The 27931-nt window shown below is 35.1% G+C and overlaps 1 protein-coding gene across 9 annotated transcripts; it reads right to left on the bottom strand.

The window, feature by feature from the left end:
* Positions 1–2250: 2250 nt before the first annotated feature.
* Positions 2251–27846, bottom strand: LOC106176730 (prestin). Of its 9 annotated transcripts, none has more exons than XM_087014912.1 (21): positions 27688–27846; positions 23041–23937; positions 22146–22256; positions 18623–18834; positions 18286–18450; positions 17857–18016; positions 17045–17123; positions 16565–16712; positions 15826–15939; positions 15306–15383; positions 14322–14417; positions 13898–14004; positions 13252–13321; positions 12653–12859; positions 12038–12214; positions 11800–11854; positions 11143–11267; positions 9238–9306; positions 6091–6240; positions 5729–5774; positions 2251–4150 (listed from the first exon to the last, which is right to left on the bottom strand). In XM_087014912.1, exons 2-21 carry the CDS (start codon positions 23450–23452, stop codon positions 4146–4148), a joined length of 2586 nt encoding a protein of 861 aa, XP_086871038.1. In that variant the 5' UTR covers positions 23453–23937; positions 27688–27846; the 3' UTR covers positions 2251–4145. The 9 variants fall into 9 exon arrangements, 7 of the variants coding, with proteins under 7 accessions (XP_086871038.1, XP_086871040.1, XP_086871041.1 ...); XM_087014914.1 differs by having other exon boundaries at positions 27704–27843; XM_087014915.1 differs by lacking the exon at positions 27688–27846 and adding an exon at positions 26778–26967.
* Between the last annotated feature and the right edge of the window lie 85 nt (positions 27847–27931).

Consider the following 27931-nt stretch of genomic DNA (forward strand, 5'->3'; position numbering starts at 1 on the left):
CTGTCCTTCGGAAAATGCAGTTAAAATCGCAGATAAATTCACCAACTTGAAGAACAAATCGTTACAAATACGGGCAGAATTGTATGCCCGATGTTCCCGTTTTCTTCACAAATATTTTTTATGTACAGACACATATCTTTCTGTACATATAGCCATCACTTGCGCCTGTTTTCGTCGTCGACATACAATTTCGGTTTTATAACGCTAAGTGGAAACGGTTTTACCTTTTGTTTTCAAACTTTCAAAATTGATAAATATTCATAAAATACAGGTCGAGTTCGAAAATCAGCTTTACCGTACCATTTCCTCAAAAGTTGTGGTATTTTTTCGCTTTTTTACAGCATGCGTTTCACTTTTTCTCCAAACTTACAGAACTGATGAATTTTTTATAAAATTCAAGTTTGAAAATCAGCCTGGTTGGACCATTTTTATAAAAATTATGCTATTTTTTTGCGTTTTTTTTCAGAACATTTTGTCCTCTGTTATACAAATTAAATGAAAACCATTAAACCTTTCATCTTCAAACTTACAAAACTAATATATAAACCTTATATACAGGATGAGTTTTAAAAAATCAGCTTAATTGGACTATTTTTCTGAAAGTAATTGTTTCTTCTGCTTTTTTTAGCATATTTTATCCAATGTTATACAAAGCGGATGAAGACGGTGTCATATTTTGCTTTGACAACAAGCAGGACTGATTCGTAGGTCTTTTATAGAGGTAGAGTAGCTTAATCTGTATATAAGACCTATGAATCAGTCCTGCAGCTTAATTATTTTTGTTGAATAATCATGGGGAAAAGTAAAAGTTTAAATCCAAATGTGTGAAGTGCGGTTCATGGCAGAAAGGTAGGTCTAAGATCAATTTCAAGATCACAGTTAGTAACTATGTGCATACATGTATCTGTGCCAGTTCATGGTGAAAAGTACTTCAAAGGTCAATTTCAAGGTCAACGTTAGATTGCCAATACATTTCTTCCAATTCAAGTTCAATAGTAACTATGGGTGTATCTCTGCCAGTTTTGGAGATATAAGGGACAGAAACCTTGCAAAGTTAAGTTCATGGTGAAAAGAAGGTCAAAGGTCAATTTCAAGGTCACAGTTAGATTGCCAGTATATGACTTCCTATTCAAGTTCAATAGTAACTATGGGTGTATCTTTGCTAATTTTGGAGTTACAGTAATGTGCCATGAATTTTGTACAGAGGAAATTAATTGAAACAATGAAAAGATTGTTTTTGGTTGAAATTAATGAAATAGGTGCTCAGAAATTCCAGTTGTTAGAATTTTATGAAATTCTGTCATTTTTGACAATAATTTGTCTGCCCTTCGCTAAGCCTTGTTATCTTTTCCCGACATTCAAAATTCATGGCAAATTACCATATTTCACATTTTATTTTGACCACCACGTTTTACTTTTTGATATAGCACAACTAATAAACCGTATGGAAAACAAAAAAGTATTACAAGCTCTACAAAATGCAAAAAAAAAAAAAAAAAAAAAAAAAAAAAAACAAACAAACAAAAAAAAAAAAAAACAAGAGGTCTAGCATTTATGGTTCTAGAATTACCGGTAGAGAGTTTTCAGTTTCGGCATCTAATGGCTGGTTCTCCCCTGAAAATGCACTGATTGACCCCAAACTCCCAAAGATGAAAGGAGTCCCTAATTGTAACCCCTCAGTATAATATGAGAGCTTAGGTCTGTGCAGTTTCTGAAAATTGGCACAAACAATTTTTTTTTACAGAAAATTCCCAATTTTAGAAAACTTTGTCTCATTTGACCTAGAAATAAAGGTCAAAGGTCAAATCCAAGGGCATATTTGGAATCTCCACATATGTCTTTTGGTCAGACTTCTGTAGTAATTTTTCCCATAATTCCTCAGGTTTGGGAGGTATTTAGCATTGAATTTTCAAAAATTTTGACAATGGTGCGCTTCAACGAGCATCACGTCCAGGCCAATGCACCAAATGAGGAAAAAAAAGAAGAAAAAAAAAAGAAAGAAAACAGGGGGTTCAAGTTGAGATTATATGTGACCTAAATCCAAGAGATGGGGACACAGGTCCTTGCGGTCTAGGAGGAGAAGCTGTAACAGTGACTTGTATCCCACACCGTCCTGCAAAGCTGGCAAAGCTGCAGGAGCCGGGGAGCCAGCGGTGATGTAAGAAACGGGTCGGGACTAAAACCACGAGTACTGCCAGCATACACGCTGGTGGTTCTAATAAATAACAATAAAACTTGAAACAAAGATCACTGATTTTACATTATCTTCTTGTTTTATTTGGCACAAACTCAAAATTAAAGAAATCAAACACAATTTTAACAAATCTTAACAATAAGAACGTTTTTAACCTTTAATTAAAAAACTGAACTCTATTTCTCTGATTTTGCACCTCATAAATTTATGATCTTGTTTTCCCCCATTTTGTTACTCTGGTCTTTCCTGAAACAGGAGTCAAAAATTCAATGAGGCAACAGGCTGGTTTAATACCAGAAACCCCATTCACATACAAATGGTAAAAACATCTGCTCCTAACTAAGCCTGAACCTTAATGAACAATGAATCATAAGTTGTTCAGTAGATCAGATAATACTTTTAAGAAATTACATTTTTGCATGTGGAAAGATCGGGAGGGTCTGGATTCTTTCTGAAAGAGGACCCAGTACTTGTCCTGTTCCACATATCTAAAATCAAATCGAAAAAAAAAAAAAAAAAAAAAATGCAACTCAAATCATGGATAAAATATTAACCCTCACATCTTTTGTCAGCATACCAAATCCCTGTTGGTCTAATATGTCTGTGTCTCAGGCTTAGAAACATGTTCTCTGTTTGTCCTATTCTATTGTTTGGGTCATACAGTCACAGCATTCACCACAAAGTTATATGGAAATTCTCTTCTGCAGAGTGCTCAATGTTAATTCATACTCAACTTGGTGACTCTCTAATGCATTTACTACTAGAAAAATCTTGCATACAGCAAAAATTCTAAAAATCTCAGAGCACTGTCATGATGAAATGAATTAATATTATTCCATAGTACAGGATCTATTAAATCAAATACATTCATAAAAATATGTATCCATGATAATTTCAACAATTATCCTACAATAAATTTACTGGTCTGTGTTGATATGCTGATAATTCACGTTGATTTTGCTTCTGACACAGATAATTCACCCACCATTTTAATCCTTCAATTGTGCAATTATTTCAGGGATAGTAACCTTGAGCAAAATGTCCCACGCAGTAATGCACACCACATTCAATTTTTCTTTGGTAATAGTACATATACACATACTATCCTTCATTATATCAACAACATCTTAAATCATTTCTTTCTCATATATGCCTATATATACTTGTACTGAATATGTTCTTTTCTAAGAGGCAAAAAAGGCTTGTCTGTACAAAATTGTAAAAAGAACTTAACAAAAAAATGTGATTTATAAGAAAACAAAAACCAGACTGCAGAGCTATCAAACAAACAGGCACTGAACAGAAAACATCAAAAATAACCAGTTACTTTATAATCACTTATAGTGTCTGTAAATTAAAGATAACATTCCTATATATATGCTGTCTCTCATAGTTTACCCTAAGTGGTTTTGTAAAAGATCAAAATTAATTTATTACTCTGTTAATTATAGTCTTTCATCACCAGCAGACTTACCACATAAACAATTTTGTGATTTTTTTACATATAATATATTAACAAAGCCAGAAAGACAACATAACAAACAAGCAAAAATCTGAATTTGAAGATTGAATGTATCGCAACTATGTACAGTAAATAACTTCCTACATCTGTCCAAACTGTAAGTACTTATAAACTTTTTAGGCTCTATAAACAATATAGTTAACATCACCTTCCAGGAGTCAAAGAACAATTGTATTCACAACAACCTTATAAAACTATCCAGCATTAACATTTTGGCAAGAAAGCACAATAGGACTGGTAACCGTGTTATTTCACAGCCACTTCAAACTCCTCATAGCTGGCTCCTCACCCAGAAACAGAAAATTGGATCAATTAATATCTCATATCTTCAACTGGCATATTCCCTGAGTTCCATATGCAAAAATCAGTCCCTTGTTCCGAATTGGACGAAATCAACTGATGGCTGATAGCTATAGATATGTTGACTCCTCACACTGAAATTTAACAAATGAAACATCAGTAAGGTGTAAGATATTAAAAAACAAGACAAAACTTTTGTAGTGTAAGTGAATCCTATATTAATAATAAAAGATGTTTGAATACTATATATGCACATATCTGAAATTATTCTAAGAGTTGTGCCCTGGAAAGTCTGAGGCAGGCAGTCAACACACTTATCCATGGACAGTTAAAAGGATAACAAAAGTTTATATGAGATTCACAATAAATACACTGTAAACAACATATAAATATATGATAAATTCCATTATACCACCAAAATGACAGTAATCACAATTATTCTGAAATTTTTGCTTGCCACTAGACCACTTAGACTTTCATAGGTGGCTACATTCTGTAATATCCTCATTAGAGAGAATATGTGTTACCTTATTTCATTAAGATGAGGGTATGGGTCTCTTGTTAGTGAGCTTAAGTATTTTAATTTAACCTCTACCTTTAGCATATATCATATAAAATCTCATTTTAAGATGAAGAATTAAAACAATCACATTATTCCTGTAATAAATGTTAGTTGTAAACAACAGGGTTGCCGTCTATTGGAGAACCACAGTTATCTTTAGTTTCCCTTCTCTCCACAAATTTATCACATGCATTGCAATCCAACTTGTGGACTACCCTACCCCTTAAATGGTGGCTCAGCAGCAGAGGAGGATAACTGTAGGGCTGAGTGGAACCACTAAGCTGGGCAGCTTAACTACTTCACTTGCATTACATTACATTACATAGGCAATGATGTGTGCTACTCAGCACCTAGGTGTGAACTCGCTCCCATTGGCAAATACAAAGTGCATGTCTGGCGAGGAACACATTATCATCACTCATGTCAAATTCCACAGTCAAATGGCACAGTCATGTAAAAATTTCTCATGTAAAACAGCAACTGCATCTGTAAGTGCTAAGCTGGGGCTGGTGTTGTAGGGTGGGGAGAGGAACTGAGGAGAGCAGTCTATGACAATATCGACTGTACACTAGGAAGCATAGCAGTTACAACATCTGTAACATATTCTTCACATAATCTGCTTTGAATAAGGCCAACTTTTTATCAATGAATTGAGGATTTTTACCTGTGGTCAATGCTGAAAATTGAGACAAGCTCATCAAGAGTTAAAATGTCCAGTTATTGTCTCTTGCTTTGACAAAACGGAATCAACAGAGGGTTCTTATTTCTCCCTGGGTTTTCATCTTTTCCAAATTACTTCCCAACAATGTTGGTATCTTTTCAAATATACAAGCAAACAGAGGATGATAGTTTCAAAGTTTCTAACCTAAGGGAATGAGGAAAACACAAATTTTGCAAAATTGCTATGTTACCATTTAACCACCAACAGAATTTTATTTAAAAGCAATTTTTATTAAATTTATGACTGATTCAATTCAATTACGCTTGATCACTTGGTCATATTATTTGATTCAAACAAATTGTTGACAAATTAAGCCCATATATATCTTATATATATCTAGCAGCAAATTTCGGCACCTTCATTAGATAAAAGCAGCTTTAATTGCCATTACAAATCACAGCCCATTGCCTTTCAAAATTACATGGCTACCTTGGAAATCCTCAGGAATTGGTTCACTTCTGCGTCGTGCCAAAAACTGGAAGTTTGTTTATTAACATGAATGTTATGCAACTCAGTTAAAATGTGCGGAATATTAAAAACAATGTAAGAACATAGGAAAGCTAAAACCCATGGTTAAAAAAAGACTACTGAGCACATCTGATTAGCGAATGTTTGCATGTATTTAAGTTCTACTTAAAGATCATACCACAGAATTTTTATTATTTCATTATTCATATAGTTATGTACGCTACATCTTCGGATTTCTGAATCTCTTCATATTCGGAGATAAAGGAAAAGAAATTCAGTGATTGCACAAGGCCTAAACTATGAAGTCAACAGTATATGATTACCTTCAAGCCTTCATCACCATCTTCATCACTTGCACTTTCTGGAATTTGCTGCATGGCTTCTGTGCTGGCGCGGTTTCGTAAGCTGTTTGTACGCCTCCGTCCCACTGTCACCTCTTCATGGACACAGCTCACTGAGGCGTCCCTCTTCAGCTGTAGCATGCAATGGGAAAGTAGCATTAATAGCATCATGATGAAATCAAAAGTGTACTTTCATATACGTATACATACTGGTGATAAAGATGATGGGGCTAGTCAAGTTGGGTTTGCGTATCTTTGTGCAACTCCCCTTAACAGGGCTCCTGACCAGGATTCTAGCTCACCATAGGCAACATGCAGTATGGGACAGCAGGTCCAGAACGACTAGTCCCAAACTGATTGCATATTGCACTATTTAGTCCATACATAATTCAATTCATTAAAAAGAATCAAAATAATCTTTAATAAGACTTAAATGATCTGAAAACAGTGGCTTATATCTATTAGGCAAAGAAAATATTCTAAATATGACATTAAGATCATGGTTATTTCAATTTACTTTACATAATAATATTGACTGAAACTAAGACTTAAGCTTGCAAATGGTTGCTCAAGTATTTTAAGAATGTATAATTTTTGCAAAATAACAATGAATAATCAAAACCAGGGATAATTATATTGACTTTTAGACAAATTGTCTCATTAAAAACAGCAAGCAAAAGCAATTCATAACACATGACTCTGTATAACAAAAAAGATTTGCCCAAATGTTGAAAAATATCATGCCTGAACAAGGAAACTTCAGTTTGAAATTTACAGTTAGCTGTTTTTAGTGTTTCATATATGTCACATATATTTAGTTGGAAGTGGACATGCATATATAGCACAAGTTATTAGAACATGTATGTAACTTAACAGGGTATTTCACAGTCCATAGATCACACTTCTAGTTTAGTTGGGATGACACAACTTAGTGACTGTATGCTTTTACCAATTAGAAACGATACATTAAATCAAACATTTTAAACTTTCCCCAGGAAATTTAAGTAACCTTATCCCTCTGTTGTCCCTTTACCATGCTAAATAATTATTCAAATGTAAACTTCAAAGTAACTCACTAAGGTCAGTAACATGCTATTATACCGAATTCTAATGGGCAGGGAAAATAACCATATAGACTGCAAACTAAGTTGAACCACAACAAGTTGGCTGGAAATGCAACCATTTATGTCAGAGGTATTCTCCTTTTGCTGTTACAATAAGCAAACCACACTAACTTCTACTGAATTAAAACCATGTCAAGCACTGTGATCTACAAATCCCTGACACAAGCCACCAGTACAGTCTCTGTACCAATTTGAGGAACAAAACTCATCAGAAACAGTTTGTTTTTGATTCAGTTGGAGTTATAAAAGGGCTCAGACATCCTTAATACAGACATTTTAATGTTAAAACATTTGTAAGAATGCAAATGATTTCATGGGAATATTTTATACAAAGGCCCTGGCTGAATGCCAATTGTCTGCACCACTTGCAGTATAAATTCTGAAACAGCTCAGCAACAACGGTGGCAACAACAGATACAGGTGATGGGTATATATGTACAGACAATTTTTTTCATAAAAATTATACAATCATGCCAAATTTTCCTATTCAACCTGCCTTTTTTCAAATAAAAATTTCTCAAGAAAATTTGAATTGCAGCAAAAATATGAAACGGGATGAGCAAATATTAACTGTGTCAGATAGTAACATGCAGTGATGACATGGACAGACACGTAACAGAAAATATATGGTAACTTCCACTGTCTGTATTTAAAATTGTGCATTCCAATGGAGATTTACCCTAGTTGCAATGTTTAATGAAGTCAAAACTTTGCGCTTACTTCAAAGCAACCTAAGCATGTGCTTTCTCACCTGCCCATGCAATGATACACATCATTATCAATACAAATACTCTGCATGCTTGATCCATGCCAATGGGTGAAGGTCAGTGTCAAGGTCGCTGTATAACTTCATTCATATGTATCCAAAATGCAGAGAACTTGTTTTTGCAACTACATGTCAAGTGGCTAAAAATTTAGCGTTGCTAATTTCAAAGTTCAATAATTTAGAGAGTTTTGAAAATATTACAATAGAATTTGGGATATTTTAGGAAAATGATGCTTTTAATAAATGATGAAAAAAAAAAAAAAAAAAAATCAATCTTATGCCTTAAATGCCATGCCAGCTTATGTAACTTCTTACAGGTGCCAGTCTCTGGCAGCTTAGAGAGTTTTGAAAATATTACAATAGAATTTGGGATATTTTAGGAAAATGATGTTTTTAATAAATGATGAAAAAAAATTCAATCTTATGCCCAAAATGCCATGCCGGCTTATGTGACTTCTTACAGGTGCCAGTCTCTGGCAGTTTTGAAACCTCTTTTTTTTTTTTTTCTTTTTTCGTTTTTTCATTTTTTTAATGTTATGATGATATTAAAACCATTTTATTTTAACATTTGAAATATTCAGAGTTGAGCAAATATAATGCATTATAATTCTGTGCAAAATTTCAATTCCAAAGCTATTGAACTGTTGAAGTGAATAAATTTGGAAATTATTAACTTTTTTTAGCCTCTCAATATATATCAAGGCATACCTCATGCTTTAAATGAACAGTACATGTCATAACTAAGCAGATAACTACATGTGTGAGTGTATGTATACACTTTATATTGTTTTTCTTATACAGTGTATTTCAAAAAATAGCTGTGCGCCTAATATCATGCCATAATTGTATGTATGTCCAAAAGTTATTAACTATATATAGGATAGCACACATTTTTTTCATACAAAGCTCAAGCCCGTAGCCAGCAATTTGAAAGGGTGGATTCTTTTTCTGAAAAAGTGGACCTTTTACCATATAATCCCCCTGTACCTAGGTCACATTTTACCCAGGGTGGACCTTTTTCCAGCAAAAAGGGGGGTTCTTTTGAACCCACCCGAACCCCTGGCTACGGGCCTGAAGCTTTATCTTATAGCAAAGGTTTTATATTGTAAGTGTCAGGGGAGTAGCTTATATGCACAAATGCATTTTATCATGTGGTGTAGGACATGCTTTTGGTCATGTTCTCAAGTATGCACATGCACAGTCCTGTTTGCCAACTATGCCTGCCACTGCAAACTTTACCTGGTCTTGCAAGTTATAAGTACCTGCTGTGTGTTTATGAGAGGACTCGTCTACATCCGAAACTACAATCTGAAATTGTCAACTTTTTTTTATATAAGGAGGATAGATTTCAAAGGCACATAGGCAGATCCCCATTTTCACCACTGTCTCTTGAATTCCTACAACAGGGGTTCCATTTTTCAATTCAGCACAATTAAAATGTTTTACCTTACACCGATTTGTACATAATTCAAAACACATATATGATGCTTACAACACCTTTTCCTTTACCCTGTAAAAAGCTTAACAAGCAGTAGGTTAATTTGAATATCAAGCTACAGATAATAAAAATGATGTGGTCGCCTAAATTAGATCTATTGTAAGGAAATTGTGAAGGTAACTTTTAAGCCTTATACAGGTCAAGGTCAATGAAGGTCAAACAGTTTGGAACCACAGGTGTGCTCACACTTTGCTTGAGAACACCAAAAATGAAGTATGTTTGAACTCAACAGCATTTATTGGAATTTTAAGTCTATTCTGGCAAGTTTAAATCACATGACTATCTTTGAAAGTGCATTTCCAGTAAAGTTGGGTTGATATAAATTACTATGAACCATATAGCAGATTCATAACTGGGAGCAAGTCTGATTCCTTGATTGTCCTGAGCAGAACAACTGCCATTTAGATAAAGATTGAGGCATGACTTTTTGTGTCATCTTATGGTAAGCTATTAAGTAGAGGGTGTCTCAATATACATTTTTGTGATAATGATTCATTATAAATTAGGCAAGAAACTGAGACAAAAGTTCCACACAGAAAGTATATATATGTCAAAGTTGTCATGGTGATTGACAACTTTGACAGTCATTTTGAACACGTGTTATAAAAAATACATCCTTTGAGCTATTAAATCACTGTCTTTTAATTGCTATTATATAAGGTTCCAGGACATGTAATCTTGTCTCAGTTTCTTATCTCAGTAATAAATCATTATCATGTATATTGATCACGCTGTATAATCACACAGTTTGCTTAGAAAGGTATAAAGTGAAATCAGCCAAACCAGTCTGGAAATACATCTATCTTTACTGACATCATCACATGGGTCTTACAAGATGACATGGACAATGATGTTTGAAACAACATAATAAGGACTGACATACACGGTCCTTGTGTGAGCACGTCCACAAACTGCAAGATGTGTATGATGTCAAAGGGATCTACATAAAACACATTTACATGTATATATAAATATATATACTTACTAGACTCTTTGTGTACTATGGAGGGCAATAGATAGAAAGAGTGTAAAAGAATCAACAGAAAACTATGAACTGAACTGGAGTGAAATTTTTTGACCATAAACTTACTTTCCAGAATATGATCATTTGTTTCATGTCTTTGGTTAACTTAAGGAAGGACAAATTGTGTTAGTAAAGAATACCACTGACATATGATACACAAAATATACATATTAAGAGATTTAAAGTGAGGTTTATTAGTATGCAACAAAAATTATACAAATAATACACAGAACAATAAAATAATATTTAATATGATTGATCCGAGTAGCCAAATATTTTTAGAAAAAAACAAAACAAAACCAACAACAACATACATTTGACACTGAATAACATTGTAAAAAAAAAATCTGACAAAGTACCTGAAAATATTTCAAATACATCAGCCTTCCCTCATAAAAAAAATTAAAACTAGGCAACAGAGGTGTTAATTTGATCATCCGACAGAATGGAATCCTGCTGTGCAGAAAAAATTATCCACAAAAATCTACAAAATTAGGTGAACCCACCCCTAGTGTCCCAGTGCTAGAGTTGATTAAAAACACACATCTGTACAAAAACAATAAGTTACTGCCAGTGCCCTGTAGTTCAAGGTCACCTCAAGTCCAATTCCATGAATTCTTACCTCGTTTAACAAGTCATGCTGACTTCGCAGAGCAGCAATCACAGCGTCATGAATGGTGATGTACAGCAGGTCTTGCTCGTGTTTCTTGTGTAGCCCTGCCTTCCTAAACATCTTCCTCACACGCCCTGAAAAAGTGATGCACAATGAGGTCATGTTTCCAGTCATGTTGGTCTGGCCTTACTCAGTCCAACCCTTCTCAGCAGGTTGAATGGGTATGATAAGCTCATTACATAATAGGGAGCCAACCAAATGGAATAAGGTTTGCTGCAACTACTGTGGCCACTGGCAAAACAACAGTGGGGTTATATTTGCTAGCTCCCAATGTATAGTGAATGAATAGTAACCAGATGCACCATCCCCTACTTTTATAATGATCAGAATGAATATTAGACGACAGGATTGCAAACTTCCACAAAATGTGCCAATAACAAGTAACCAATCATGCTTATTTTCAATCTCAACCTGCTAACAGATCTGCAGCTTAAAAAGGCTGTCCCCCTTGAAAGCTTGCTATATAATCTGCTAAAAGACATTGAATGGATTCCCCTTGGGGATTATGCAGTAAGCTTTCAAGTAGGTCGGCCATATTTGATCAGCAGATCTGTTAGTCCTTGGATCAACTTTGGTTTGTGAATATAACCTTATACATAGACCTACGTTTACAGTGAGCTAGGAAGACTGCTACGCCCACCTCTTTGTAGTCACTCATCACCTGAAAGCATAATGGTAAAATTTGATAGAAAAAATGAATGTCTAAATTATATATTGTCAGCTACATGTATGTTCTATGCAAAAGGTTGAAAACTTATTTCAATGATACCAATGTACAAAGCACAGTGGAAAGTAATAACAAAAAGCATTGCTTAATGTGATAAACACAGCTGTTTGAGCCTACCTGACTAAGCATTTTAACTCCCCCAGAGTCTATATAGGACACACTGGAGCAGTCAATTATGACATGGTGTATGTTAAAACTCAAGGCTGCAGTTCTCTCCTTGAGGTCATTGGGAGGCTCCTCAACATCACAGTTTTCTAGGACAACTGACCCTTCTTGAGTCATTGCATCACCATTCTGGAAGTGAACATGAGATGTTTACTTTGTAACATGGACTCTCCCTTTGGGTTTTTCCCACTCCATAACATTGTTTCCCCTTCATATAATTGTTTTGCCACTCCTGTCCGTTCTATTTTCATCTAGCAAGTTCATAACAGGTGTTTTAAATTAAAATTTTTATTTCTTTTTGCTTTTTTATTGGTTACTAGGTGATGAAGTTGTTTAAGAATTAAATATGAAGGAGAGAAAAGTTGCACTGAAATGGATAACAACTGATGTTTCTTTGTTTTGCAAATTACCCATTAAAGTTTCTTAATACTAGTTAATTTCTTTAAAAATTACAAAGCACATAAAATTATCTGTTCTGAACAAAAATTAAAAATGCATTCACTAAAGACAGATATACAGATCTCTAAACATAACACATACTATGTAGGAGACGTAGACCTGTCATACCTCATGGACTTTCCCGTTCTTTTCCTCCTCTTTTTTCATCTTCTCTTCCATCTTTTTTTGTTTTTCCTCCAGCTTATTTCTGGCCTTCTTCAGGGTCACAGGATTGGCTCCTGTCTGACTGAATATCTTGCGTCTGAAATGCTCAGCATTGGCATAGTATAGCGCAGACTCAAAGTGGAAGATTTTGATTCCTGGAATTTCTTTACACTGAAAAGACATTTATAAATTTATAATCAAAGAAAAGCATCAATTTAATGATACAATTTTTGTATTGTTTAATAATCTGGATAATGAAGGTGTCACCTGAAATGTCATTGGAATGGTACTATGCCAAGGAATTTTGACTGGACATTTACTGAAGCTGGGTCTACATAAGCACTGTTGATTAATAATATATAACATGTATAGATATGAATAATTACTGGTGGCACATTTACAGCAGCAGCAGATGATACGTGAAAGTTTCAGCAATAAGACTGCCATTTTGTGCAAATCTGAAAATATGACATAGAGTCAACTACCAACTTTAAAAGTTATTTTGTGAAATGAGACTCTGCATAATGATTATTTTTTTACAAATAAAATTAAGTTCAACTAACCACTTTGTAGGCTGTCTTGTCCCTGTAGATGTCAGTGTGTGGAACCCGTCCATACAGACAGGTGTATGGGCTGAAAGTCAAATGAATACTCAACACTGACGCTGATAAATTTCAAAATAAATGTATACAATAAGTATCAAATGTGGACTTCAAGGTTAAATTGCAAGAAGACTGGAACCTGAAAAATACTGCAAAATGAAACTGCCAAGCCGTTAGTACTTTATTTAAAAATATTAACTTAATCCATTTTTTAACTGTCAAACCATAAGATTTCTAAACTTAATCTGCATCGTCACATAACCAAATTGCAGTTACCATTACAAAATAAAATAATATATGTTGAATCTAAGTCACCTTTCAAATTGTTAAACCAAAAACTCTACTTTTTCGTGGACAGCAGTTTTATAGAGCAACTGACCCTGCTTAAAATCTTCTCATCAATAACTTGTATTTCAACACTACCCCTTGGCCAGTAAGGTCCAGATTTATGACCAGACTGATCTCGAGCCATCAGGCCAGACTAGACACTCAATGACCATGAGCCATCAGGCCAGACTGGACACTCACTGACCATCAGGCCAGTGGTCACATAGTGCACTACCAGACTAAGCCTAGAAAGTAGCCAGGCAACCCCCCCCCCCTTTACCTCTGTGTTCTGAAGACCACTGTGAGGAGAGAGAAGCCCACACCAATGATCAGTCCCATGGCCACCCCCAGAAGTACCACAGCCAGCCAAGTTACCAACCAGATAGCCTAGAAGACACCAACATCATTACAGCCTACGGCCGAGAAATCATTTCTTGTCTGTTAAAGCTTTTTCAAAGATTAATTTAAGGGTTGATCTTAGTTAAAATACATATTTCTAAACTATGCAATACCAAATATTTCTGAAAATGTAACAAAAATAGTTCTTTTCATACAAAGTATAGCATATAAAAGTTTTTTGTGTTAAAAAGTGCAGTTCAGACAGAAATTAATTTAAATGTTCTATATTAAATTTTTTTGAGCTTGATAAATTTATAACTAAATTTTTCAAATGGGTAGATATACAAATTAAAGTAACTACTTACAAAGTCAAACTTGCAAATGTGCCAGAGGTTCTTGAGATCTTTGAACTGAAGGAACATTCCTTTTAAGGCCACTAGGATGATGGAGGCAAGGACGGCCTGAAAATATGTAACAAGGTATTATTTACTGAAAAAAAATCAATGTATGCATGCTGAGAAAATAGTTTCCTAGAGCCAGTTTACAATAAACAGCCTATCTCAGCATGCCTCTGGGACCCATTTTGCAATGGAACTTAAGCCCAAATAATGATCATACCTTTCAGACCAAATTTGCAGTCCACTTTGACCTGATTAAACCATAGCCATAATATAACCAAAAATATAAGATCAATGTTTCAGATCAATGCTTTATTTCTAATAAATGGATTTCTCTGGATTTATTTTAATATTTTAATTTCTATGTATTTATCCAAGACATGAGTTGCCAAATTTTTAATAATAATAATAATATACACATTTTCTTTACATGACATAGATCAGGCCTCATTAATGCTAATTGCCATTTACTAACACTACCCGCAGATCTTTTAGCACTAACACCCATATTAACCATTTAACCCTTGAATCACCCAATGCACCATAAAGTATTTACAACCACCATAGCGTTAGTGCTAAAATATCTGTGGGTAGTGTTAATTAATGCCTAATCCATTTATAAGGCATATAGACCAAAGGTTTGGTTTAAAAAGTTTATTTTTATGATAAAATCTTTTGTTAAACCAGCCTCTAATCTGTAATCCTTAACTTCTTCCATGTCTTTAAATCGATTTCTGTTGGAGAACTTATTACAATCATAGTGAGCACAAATTACAAATTTGTTAGAAAAATATCATATATACACACACAAAAAAACACACACACACAAACACACACACACACACACACACACAAAAGTATTGCAGCTATCAATAAGCTCAGATTCTATGTGAAAATGAAATTCACTATTGCATTAAAATCTTCTGTCTTATAGGAATCCAAAGAACTCACATTTGGCAATGTTTGGAAGAGTGGTCCCAGGACAAGGAGGACAATTAAGATGAGTATACTGGAGAACACAGCAGCCAGCTGAAACAGAGAAGCAAATGAAAGCAAAATATCTTTAAAATGTAGATATGCTGAAGAAAATAAACAGTGCCCGTTTTCACACAACCTAGATTCTTGGATTCAAATATTAGAAATGACAGCTATTTGCATAATGCATAAATCAAAGCACATATATTTATGTCTGTTGAAAAAATTGATATGCATATCATCCATTTATTCAATTATTTCACATTACATATATAACTTGTCATAATGTTTTTTATCAGTATATTCATTAGGATCTTTCCTTTGTTATCATCTTGGTACTGAAGAATAATAAAGACAGCTATCATAGTGACAATACAGACAGACACAGGTAATCAGAAGCTACTTAGACAAATACAGTGTCTGTATAAAAAAGTAGAACAAAATTTTTTGTGTCCACTGTCATCTATTTTGATACAAGCTCCTAAGTCCATATCACCTGTGTTCTTCCTCCCACATTGTCTTGAACCAAACTTCTGCTCAGGGAGGCACATGCTGCGAAACAGTTGAAGAAAGAGCTGAAAATGTTCATTAGGCCATAGGCAACCAACTCCTGGAGAAAAAAAAAATAGATTTAGCTGAAATATATTGGACCAATTCCTAAAATTATTGTCTCCACCAAAAGAGATAAGTTTTTTACCTCTATTTGTTTGTTCATTCCTCACCATCCTAACTCAGAAAGTCATTGATGGATTTTCAGGATATTTCAGGATAGCTCAGAAATGGGCTGATTAGACTTGGGTGATGATTCATTACTTACGTAATTAATGGCTCATTATTTGTCTTGGAGGAGGTCTCCATACACTTTTTTTAGTTATAACATCACCACAGAAGATTAAATTACATGAAGAAAAGTCATTTTCATGGATGATGTATGTAATGCAGACATAATGCTTTGATTAAAATTGGCAGTACAAAGACCCATTTCCAATGTTGTTGTGGCAGATTAACTTAATGCATACTATCTCAGCAGACTGTATAATTAGGAATTCTGACCATAGGAATCCAATCCACTAAATGTGATCTCAAACAAGGTTATCTAAAATTGAAGCATGTCCCGTACTGTAAGACTGATCTCCTGTAGAATCACGTGGCCTGCAGAGAAAGCATGCAAACACCAAGTTAAGCCACCACAAACTAAATTGGACATGTGGCCTGAAACAGAACTTTCTCCTGACCTGATTTGGTGTCACCTCGTAATCATGCTTCCTGGCCAGCAGTTTCCCCATGGACACCGAGATGCTGAAGGCTACAATAGCAACAGCAAATGAGTCCCCTATCAGGGCCCCCATGTGTTCTGTGGGGGGCACTTTGGGAGCTGGGATCCTGTAGTGCAATATTGAAATAAAGTTATATTGTATCAAAATATAAAACACTGAGAAACAAATTCCATTTCACCCACCCTTTCTTACCTGCTTAATGCTATTTGGTTTTTTCAAGAATTTACTGTCGTACAATTGAGACTTTCTCTTAATGATGGCAGACACTTTTGATTTAAATAATACCAAAATCACCATCAAACAATAAATGACATGCACATCATTAGTAACGTTCTACGTACAAAACATGTAACACAACAAGTCTTAAGGCTTCCCAGCTATTGTTTGGGTCATATTTTATCAAATATGTTAATCAACTTCCCCTACATATCTACTAACCCTGTTGGAATATGGCCAACCACTGTAACATTGAAATTCTCATGCAGCTTGGCAAGATAGGAAACCAAAGTACCCAATACTACCTACAAGAGAGCAACAGAAATTAAAATACTGATAATTACATAACACACCAAATACTCAATTAAGAGGGAATGCTCATAAAGGTTAATGTATTATCTAATATGTTATATTATCTATGCACACTCTTAATTTCAAATAAAAGATAACTATTCACATAAAATGAACAAAACTAATACACTGAATTTGTTAAATTAAGAGAAAAATTTACAATGCTATATAAAAATGAGTTAATAAGTAATTGTAAATTGTGAGTAGTTGAAGTAAATCAGAAAACAATGTCAATGTTCCTGCACCAAAACTAACACTTGGAAAAGCAATGTCACATCGGTTACATAACAGAGAAATGGAGAAACTTGTCCACTAGTTGCACAGCAACAGGAAAGTCAAACCAGTCATTTTGATTAAAATAATTTGTTAATCACCACTCTTACAACATAAATTTTCAACAAGTATATATGCTTTTGAAAGTTTTAAACATAATTTCATAGTTGTTCAGATGAATTTTAGGGAAATGAACAATTAGAGGAGCATTATTTTGACCCCAATACCATGGATTCATTATGTCTTGCTGAGTATTTGGGCTTGAAATATCTTGGCAGATACTGCAATATTTATCTTTCAACAGGACCTGGAGTCTGCAACATCATCCGAATTTCCCCATGTCTGATACAACAACATCAGCACAATCACATCTAAAAACAGCTAGCACAGTCACAACGATCCCGTCACACCTACCACAATAAGTTCTATAGGCACTGGCATCTTCATCCTGGATCTGTACCTGGCATTGATACACTCCTTTACCAGAGCAAGACACAGGATGCAGGTCACAGAGATGATAACAGCTGCAAAGTTGGTCTTGGTTATGTTGGAGAAAATACTGACATAGGTCTGAAACAAGGATTAATGTTGTTAACATGGTACAACCCATTACAATAAACTACCTGATTAATCATTCTGTGATAAAACACAGTCCAATGCTTTTAGACAGACTTCCTATGCTGAAATAACCCCCCCCCCCCTCCGAGTAAGAGATGGGCCAACCAATTTAAGTAGAAGCCAAGTAAACAAATAGTTGGCATTAGAATTAGGATATGGTATCAATAGAGGCTGAACTTTGCAAAAGAAAAATAAATCTCTCATGGACTATTACAACTCACCTTTATAATCTTGAAAGGCTCGGAGGAACGTGGAATATGGAGTCCAAACACATATTTCACCTGTGTGGTGAACACATGACAGGCTGCGCCGGTGGTGAACCCACTGATCAGTGCGTCAGACAGGTAGATAGTCAGGAATCCCATACGAAAGATACCCATGGTAATCTGAAATGCAACGTACCATACTGGGTATAAGTGCATTGAATCTCAATCCTTGTGTTCTGAATATCAAAAGAATCATTCCATTAAATATACATATATAAAATTTAGTAATTTACTTCAATCATCTCCCCCCTCTCTCTCTTTCTCATTTTATGTCTCCAACAATGATTCACACCTGCCACAATCCCACCAACAGTGTTAATGCTGTGGCTATTTCAATCTTCTTGTTGTCCAGTTCCTCGCTAGTTATCCCACTGCTGTCACCGGATGTGAGAGAACCATTTGTGCCGTTGCCCCCTGGCACAGAGTCTGTGACTAAAGCTTCCAGGTCCCCTGTCTCTCTCACCACGGACTCTCCCACCATCAGGCAGATCACAGCAAATGTGCCTGAAAAACCCAAAGTTATGAAGTGTAAGCTGAAGCAGTATTTAGTGAGTGAAACAACAAGGGATGATTCTACTTGCACAGTTTTACCCAAGATTTATTCTGATTCTGATTATTTGGTACTCAGTAGTTATATGGTGGATATGGATTTTTATGGATTTTAACATAATTTAAACTTGGTTTCACTTCAGACTTGAGTGTTTTAGTTTTCCTTTTTTTAAATACCTGTTAAGATTGTTTTCTGATTTAAATGTCAAATTTCATGTATTAGTACACTGGTTGACAAAAGACAAAGACAAAAGACAAATTTTCTTCAAAATTACAGTTTCTTTCCTGGGATGTCCCACACCACCGGCAATATCACTGTTGGGCATGTTTTCAGACAAAATCTTTGCCTTTTTTGAAGAGGCAGCTTTTTAAATTATGTGTTCCACTACTTTACATAATAAGTGATTGGACTTTCGGATGAAGATTTACTCGTACAAACTCACTGCTAATCTTTTTGTACTGTCTCATTTTAGTTTTTTTCTTTTCTCAGGTGGGTCGTACTTGTGGAAAGAATTAAAACCCATTGTTGGATCATCAAAACAACAGAGTGTACACAGAGGTGAAAGGCAAGACAGCGGGCCAACTTAAGACCAGATGGAGGGACCATCTCCAACACCATCTAGGACCTACCTGGCCAAGCCAGGCTTAGGACTGGTATCTGCAAGAGACAGCTCAAGCAGGTTTTTTCCTATCTTCTATATTCTTTTTGCAAAATGAGCAGCTGATATAAAGTATACAGATATACCAGCAACAATCAAAGGTATCACGTCTTCTGAAGTCAATTAGCATAAATATTAACCATATAGTATTAATCTTCCAATAGAAAGGTGATCCTCCTAGTGAAATATCAGGATGAAAAAAGCTGTTTACATGCATTATGATGAAATGAACAACTAAACTGATGTTAATTGGCCTGTTTTGGCCTGTTCATTGAACTGTCACTTGTCAATCATCTGGTTAAAAATCAGGAGAGATGGTGTCAATGAGTGCAAACACCTGGGATAATCACTTGAAATGAAACGAGCTACATCAACTGACCTATTAAAAATATCTTTTCTGCCATGCCAACAGACACCTGTTATGTACTTTTAATTTGCTCAGTATGTAATCAAAGCAGAGTAGATGCACCTACAAAACTCTTAAACAATTATGATGGAATAATGAAAACATTCTGATATGTTATATATTTTACCATGTACATGATGTACACATTATTCTCATGATATTACAATAAAAATAGAAACCACGCCTTTTAGTTTAAGATAGATTTACATATGCAGAGAAGTAAAATATCTAAGTTGGTTCCTTTAATTGTTGCTGGTATATCTGTGTATGCTTCTCATGCCTTGTATAGAAGTGTTTAAAATTAGTCTTATCAATTTAGACAATTATTAAAAATGAATTTGAAAATTTTGTCTATATTCACATGAATACCAAGGCAAACATTAAAGGGGTAATAACTCTTCGTTTTGGCTAAAAAATGAATTTTCCTGGAGTAAACAACAATTTTCCCATACTTACCAATGGTTAATGAATCCATTTTTACATTCAAAGTTAGTCCCTGGTTTTTTTTCTAAAAAGTTTGGTTTTTTGTTAAAATCTCTTAAGAGATTATAACAGAGTATAGCCATCAATGGAGGTCACGTGGTCTGAAGACCAGTTCAGATATCAGAATAATAGCTATAACTGTCATTTTTGTCGTAAAACCGAATATATCTTATTTCTATGAGTTGTGCAAAATGTTTTTGTCGTGAAACATAGACCTCATACGAAGAGTTATTATCCCTTTAAATATGTGGGTCCACTTGGCATATCTCACAGCTGCCAGGGGATATGGTGAAGAAATGCCAGCATTTGAATTTAACCATGCCAATGATGTATAAAAATAAAAACATCTAAATAAAAAAGAAAAGAAAACGGTTAAATAAATGAATAAAATCTGCATGTACAATCTTGAATCTGACATGCAGCTGGTACAGGGTGACACCCCCCCCCCTCCCCCCCCCCCCCCCCCCCCCCCCCCCACACACACACACACACACACACACACAATTTATTTATTTATTTACTTTTATCTTGGGGGGAGGGTCACCCTGTAGGACCCAGTAGCATGCAAACTATAATAAATGCTGCATTGCAGTGTGTTTGGAGTACCAATCACTGATTTTGTCAAGTACTGCTTGAATAAGCTATATATGTACAAGGTTTCCAAATCATACCATAGTTTATGACTCCACACATAATTGAACTGTTTGCATATTATCTGGGTTATCAGCAATTCAACATTCTGTTTGTACACCTAAAGACAACTAAATTGAGTTTATGGGCCTGCAAAGAAATTGAACTGAGTTAATATTATAATTGAAATCTTGGCAGGGTATGCACTTTTTTAGTTAGAAGCACCAAAAGCATTAAAAAAAAAACATTTTCTTTTGTTTTAATATAGTACATTCAATTTATTTCAGTTTAATATTGCTGTCCCTAATTACTATATGTCTGTCATGCCAACAAGTTTTCTGATTATGTTTAGACGGCTTAATTATATTCCTGACATTCTGACACAGTGACTGCACTTTACAACTCTTGGAACAACTTTGTGCTCATTGTAATGAATACAGCAATAACCCCTCTCCCCCCCCCCCCCCAAAAAAAAAAATAAATAAATAAAAATAAAAAAATCAATAAACCTTGGCTTACTTCCTGTTCTCTTTGCCTAGGGGAAAGTTTTGGGCATTAATCAGATATTTGCACAAAGCTGGTGAGTGCAATTAAATCACCACAGTGTAACACTGGACAATGTGATTATACCTTATCAGCCAGATACAAGTAAACAGGGACTACTTGGGACTATATGCTGCCCTTGGGAGAATGGGGGTCAACAGAACATACTTAGAAGGGAGTTCTGATATATATGTCATAGGCCAGATCCCAATCTAGTCCAGTTCCTAACTGGTCTAGGCCAGATCCCCATGGGGTCTTTGCATTGTTAACAACATGATGTGGCAAGAGTTAATTGCAGGTGAGCTGCCAGTTTGATCTATAACATCAGCAATTTAATTACACGTGCTGTGCAAACAAACGGAATGAATGTTTGATATATTATTATATACTGAAATGGTTGTAGATTTTGGTAGTCAATTCTGCAGTTTTGTTTTTAAAAGTGCACAACCAGCAGAATGGGACCTGCAAATTAGATGCTAAATTACATTTTATGGTTGGGTATGAAAAACAACATATAAACTGATAATTCTGTGCAACATACTCACCAATGGAGATATGTTTTGAGGTTCCAAAGAAGAAATACATAAGCACGGGGAAAAAGGACACATACAGTCCCACTATTGGGGGCATCTTGGCCAGCAAGGCATAGGCCATACCTGGAAAGGAATAAAAGGCGAAAAATAAAATGACTTTACATTAAGCAAAGACATATTTATAGACCTCAGTTATGATTTTTACACTTGTTTTTTATGTAATATGAGGTGCTATAGCACACATAAAGCCCCCCGCACACGGTGAGCAATTGGCGCACGCCACTTGTGCTGCACTGTTTTCTCACCATTTGCGGGGGTATTTTGGTGAGATTTTTGCCTCTCGCGATTGCTCAAGTCATGCCAACAATGCACATGTGCCGGTAGCCGGAAACAAAGAAAAATGGCAGCCCCTAGCGAAGTCAACAAAAATGTTCACAGTTATAGTTACTAGTAGTCTGATTGATTAACATGGTCACCATTTTCCATTACTTTCAGAAAAAAAATCAATATGTAATGTTTCCTTAATCACATGATCCCACAGTTTGCGGTGCATCCGATAGGGGCAGGCCTGGAGGCACCCCTGCTGAGCAAAGAGCGCAGCGTTTGCAGGGAGCTGAGGAGCGCGAGCATCTGGCGCAGCACAAGTGGCGCGCGCCAATTGCTCACCATGTGCAGGGTGCTTAATCATAATACTACAAGTACTATATTGTCAGTGACTCTGTAACAATTTGTTCAAAATGTAGTCAAGCATTTGCAAAAAGTATAATTTTTTTCTCTGTCCATTTATGTCTTGAACATATGATATATATATAAACCTAACAGAAAGATTTTTATGAGACATACAATTATATGAGATACATAAACTTAATAGAAATATAGAATTTTTTAATATGAAAAAAGATCTCACCTTGTGGTAAATGCATGATGCCAACAGTCAAACCAGCTACCATGTCCCCAATCAGCCATCCAGGGAACTGGTAATTACGCATGATATTAATGCAAGGAAATAAATGCAGAAAAAACTCTTTGGTTTTTTCTTTGGAACAGACGCAATTCTTGGAGAAAAATGTCCTGACATGTTCCTTCACTGGCTTCTTTGGTCTATTTGATGGCTCAAAACCAGAGTCAAAATCCACCTGGTTGTAGACAGGGCGTTCCACTTTGAGCGTCCCTGGAGTAGCGGTGTACATAAGAGAGGAGCAAGACTGGGCGTACTGCACTGGCGAGGCCACTGACGGCATGGACTGACTGCTGTCATTACTCTGGACGGAAATACTTCGGCCTCGCCTTTCCGTCGCATACCCATCTTCCCCGGACATGCTGAATGATATATGTGGTAACCAAAGACTGTCTCAATCACTAGGTCTTTTCCGAGTCCCTCAGATTCACAGTTCGCTTTTCAAATTTTTTAGTTGTTCCTCTGTCAAGAACACGTTCCCTTAAGGCAAGACTCCCGTTTGCTAATCTAATGTAGCTAATGAAATAAACTTAAAACTTATCATTTAAACCCAGTTGTTGCTTTGATGTACACTGGCAAACAAATAACTAGTACGTTTTTCTGCTCTGACAGCAATCGACTTAATCACTGTTTTACTGCAGTGATATTAGTATGTTCCGACTTTGTACTCCCCAAGAGTAGAGGTTCAGGAGGCAAAGGTAAGAGGACCATGCATTTCTTTGTGCCCCACATGCAGTAACAGCAACTGTGACCCAAAGGAGTCGATAACGCAGTCAAACAAGGAGGGAGTTTGGAAATCTTGTGTCATATATAACCTTGACGGATCTTTCCTGTTGGCAGTGACCTCTGAAACGGGAGAGATAAAGTGTTACGCTATCTATTAATACTTGATCTTTAAGGTCAACACTTTGGCATACATTTACCTAAACCAAAGCCCATACTGATTGCTTCAAAAAACTGCAACATATACAATTTAAAGTTCATGAAATGGTAAAACTGCATTCAGATTCCTTGATGCAATTATCATCAGACTTGTATATATATATATATCAACTTGAAAAGCACTCCAAGAGCGCAGACCTCCGCCAAGGCAGCAATTTATTATTATTATTGATAATTGATTGATTATTGATCCGGATCACCACCAAAAACTAATCATCTCTTCCTTGGCCCACCTCTGACAGTTCCTGAAAATTTCATCAAAATCGGTCCATACCTTTTGAGTTATGTTGATGACAAACAGACAAACAATTAAACAGGGGTGAAAACATAGCCTCCTTGGCAGAGGTAATAAAATAAATATCAACATTTATACTTAAAATTACTTAAATTAACAATGAGATAGTAGTTCCAGCAAAATCTTTGACTTATTACATTATTCCAAGAAAAAATTATTAAGGATTATAGAAATACTTTAATTCATATAAAAGTTTTTCTGGTGTTTTTGAATGAGAATGACCACCTTTTACATATTTGTACGTAGCTATTTCTTGGTCTGTCTACAAATGTTTAAAAACTAAGAATCTAATAATTTACCACACCACTTTTCTTTTATTTAACAAAAATTGCAAATATTACCAATTAGCACAAAAGATAAAAAATAAACAACATGCATCAACACATGATTGAAGTTCGGGGATGAGAGCTAACTGGACAAACCTGAGTGACACAAAGTGCAAAAAGTACTGACGTACTTGTACTTAAAAATTTAATCTTTGCTTGCTGGTTAAAAATGCTCTACATTATGTAACTATTATCTTATCAGGGCTGATCACCCTATGCTGATAAAAAAGTACAGAGAAAACATACCAACTATCAGACATAAAGAGCCTTTTGAGAAGAATCCTGTTGATCTTCCCGAGGGTCCAGTCCAGGTGTCCCCTTCAATTCCCCTCCTGGGAGTTAGGTGGACATATATATCAGCCCACACCTGACCCCCCACAAGGCCACAGTACTGATCTAACGTTATTACAACCTGGAGATAAGACGCTACAGGAGGCTTCGGTATCTTCTCAAAGTATCGAAGATAACTGATAAAATTTCTGTTTACCGATGCTGGTATTTCTAGTATGCCTTAAACTATTACCGCTTGCTGATAGGAGTAGATAGGCTGCCATATGAAAATAAGGCGACTTTGTAGTTGTTGTTGTTGTTCCGTCGGTACTTCGTCAGCACTCCTTGTGGGAGTCACCTTTGCTGGGACAGAGAAAATTTCTGTGGAATTTATAAGGAAAGATACGGGTGTGGAAAATATCCCACTCTTTTCCAGTTTTAAGCAGTCATTCCTTACATAAATGATTCACTTCTTCTTGACTACTTATTAAAAATTTAGATGACACAAATTTTTTTGACTAAGAAGACAGCTTTTAATACTATGAAAAAGAGGCCTAATGAATATTGAAGTATCATTAATTGCCTGCATTTAAAATCTAAATTCAAGTAAAAAGCTCTAAACATTAGTCACTTAGAATAATTTACTAATTGAAGAATAAAATCCACATCCATTTTTATATGTAACAAGGCAATTTGAACCACATCATGAATAATGCAAATTGTGCAATTGAGTCTGTCCCCAACCCCCCCCCCCTTGACTCTATTTCATCATGGACCCCTGTTTTAGTCTCCAAATTTAATTGAATTCTTGACTAACAATATCATGTGGTTATAAAGATCAGTATCTAATAGTTTCAACTATCTATATAGCACTAAATATGACATATAATGCAAATCAAACCAACTGAATGGATAAAAAAAGGTGAAGCAGAAGAAGAAATATCAGTCAATTCCAATTTGTTTCAATGGAAAATTTTCAGCTGCACCTCTAAAACTGACCCAAACATTTAACAAGATGTTAGTCACATATCTTTTCTATGAAATGACTCTTTTCCTTATATATTTGCATCGATTATTTCTGACGTTACTGTCTACTTGCATGTAGACCCTGGTAACTACATGACTAATGTCACGCTTATATAAATCAAACCATTTCTAAAATATGAAAACTTCATGGAACTTAACACAATTTTTCAAATAATATTTTGCATATATATTCTAATAAATTTCATAGTGATTTTCAAAGAATGCCTGTCCTTATAAAAATGATTATGAAGTACTGTTTATATCATAAGACTGCCATTTCTACAATGTAAATCTGATAAAGTTCCTTCCGTGGATTATAGTATTAAATATTTTTACTTAGGAACTAACCAGGAAAGGGAGGGGGGGGGGGGTTAGGGATAAGGAACACCCATGGTTGAAGAGAAATGTTTCAACAGTCACAAAATAATATTTCCAGAAGTGCAGAACTTCACAAAAACGTAGATACTGGTATTTTCATTTCTTGAAATATCCATACTAGTATGATTTTCAATATATATATATTTTTTTTATTTATGTTTTAAAACATATTAAAAAATAAACATAAGCTCAGTTCTACACTACACTCTTCATTTAGCTCAAGAGAAAGGTAAATGAACATGTACTGATCTAAGTAACCAGCCTCTTAGTCTAGAATTCCACTTCACACTCAATATATTCAAACAGCCTACCTGTAGCTATGCTGTACATCATGTAACTGCATGTACTGAACTCAGAGACATATGGTATAATGAAGGTGGGCAATACTGTCTACATGTACACTACAAAGTGGACTAATACGTAACTTCTACTTTTATAAAATTCCTTACCTTGACACTATTCTGTGGAACACAGACACTTCAACATGCTTTATGATTTCTTTCTGCTAATCATTGCAACAGGGAAAACATGTCAGATACTGTTTCTTCAATTACAGTGTTACATGCATGGTAAACAGTAATATATAACGGGTAGTTTTTCTAACACAAGCAGCAAAAAACATACATTAATGAAATATTAGCTGCCATTGCATAAGATTTTCCCAACATGCATTTTCAAAATTCTCAATTGTAGAACACACATACAAAACTGATTAACCTCTTTGTTTTAAGTTGTACAGTAGTCTGGACTCGTGTCTTGGTTTTTATACTTGACTCTGACTCAAATATATGTGTAGCAAACATGATAAAAGGACATTAACCATTCATGCATGACTGTATTTGACTCCGAATTAAATGAGTCAGAAAATTCAAACTACAAATAAGGTTATAATCATAAATAAACTTAACTATATAAGGCAAGCTGTTTCTCTACAAAACAAGCACATCATAAAATTACATAAACAAATTCTGTGCAATAAGATTTATGGGCAATCCTTAAATGAATGATCTAGCACTCGCTAGCATTAGAATGAACCTCATCATCTACTTAACAAAGTTAATTTAAAAAAAATCTTTATGGAATTCTCAGAAAACATACTAGGGTACTGGTATACCAAAAATGAAATTAATCTATGTGTTTGCTTAATATTTATTAGGTTGCAAAACAGCCAGTCATTTTAAAACTAGCTATTACTTTCAACTTTCATTCTTGCCACTGACACTGTGCCAAATGCAATCACGTCTTTTGTTGACACTGCCGTAAAAAAAGCATTACTAATAAATAATGTAGTAATGCCCATTACAGTCAGTCTCTCTGTCCAATAAAGAAATAATATTATCTTAAAACAAAACTACTTACAGAACGTCACTATTACCTCTTGAAAACAACATCATTACTTCACTCTGATATTTTTAACGCGCTAATTTATACTTCTCAAGATAAGAAATCCGAGTTTTCATACGTGATGGCTAAGTTCACATTGATAACGACCTTTATCAGGAGGCATCTAGTAAAGTAGAGAATAATACATGTGCTCACGTTTGACTTAAAGCTGCAATATCTGGTATCATATTAAGTATTTAATCTTTGACACAAAACTGAA

This window comes from Lingula anatina, chromosome 6 (assembly GCF_051362555.1).
Source record: "Lingula anatina isolate TDL-2025a chromosome 6, LinAna3.0, whole genome shotgun sequence".
Lineage (NCBI taxonomy): Eukaryota > Metazoa > Brachiopoda > Lingulata > Lingulida > Lingulidae > Lingula > Lingula anatina.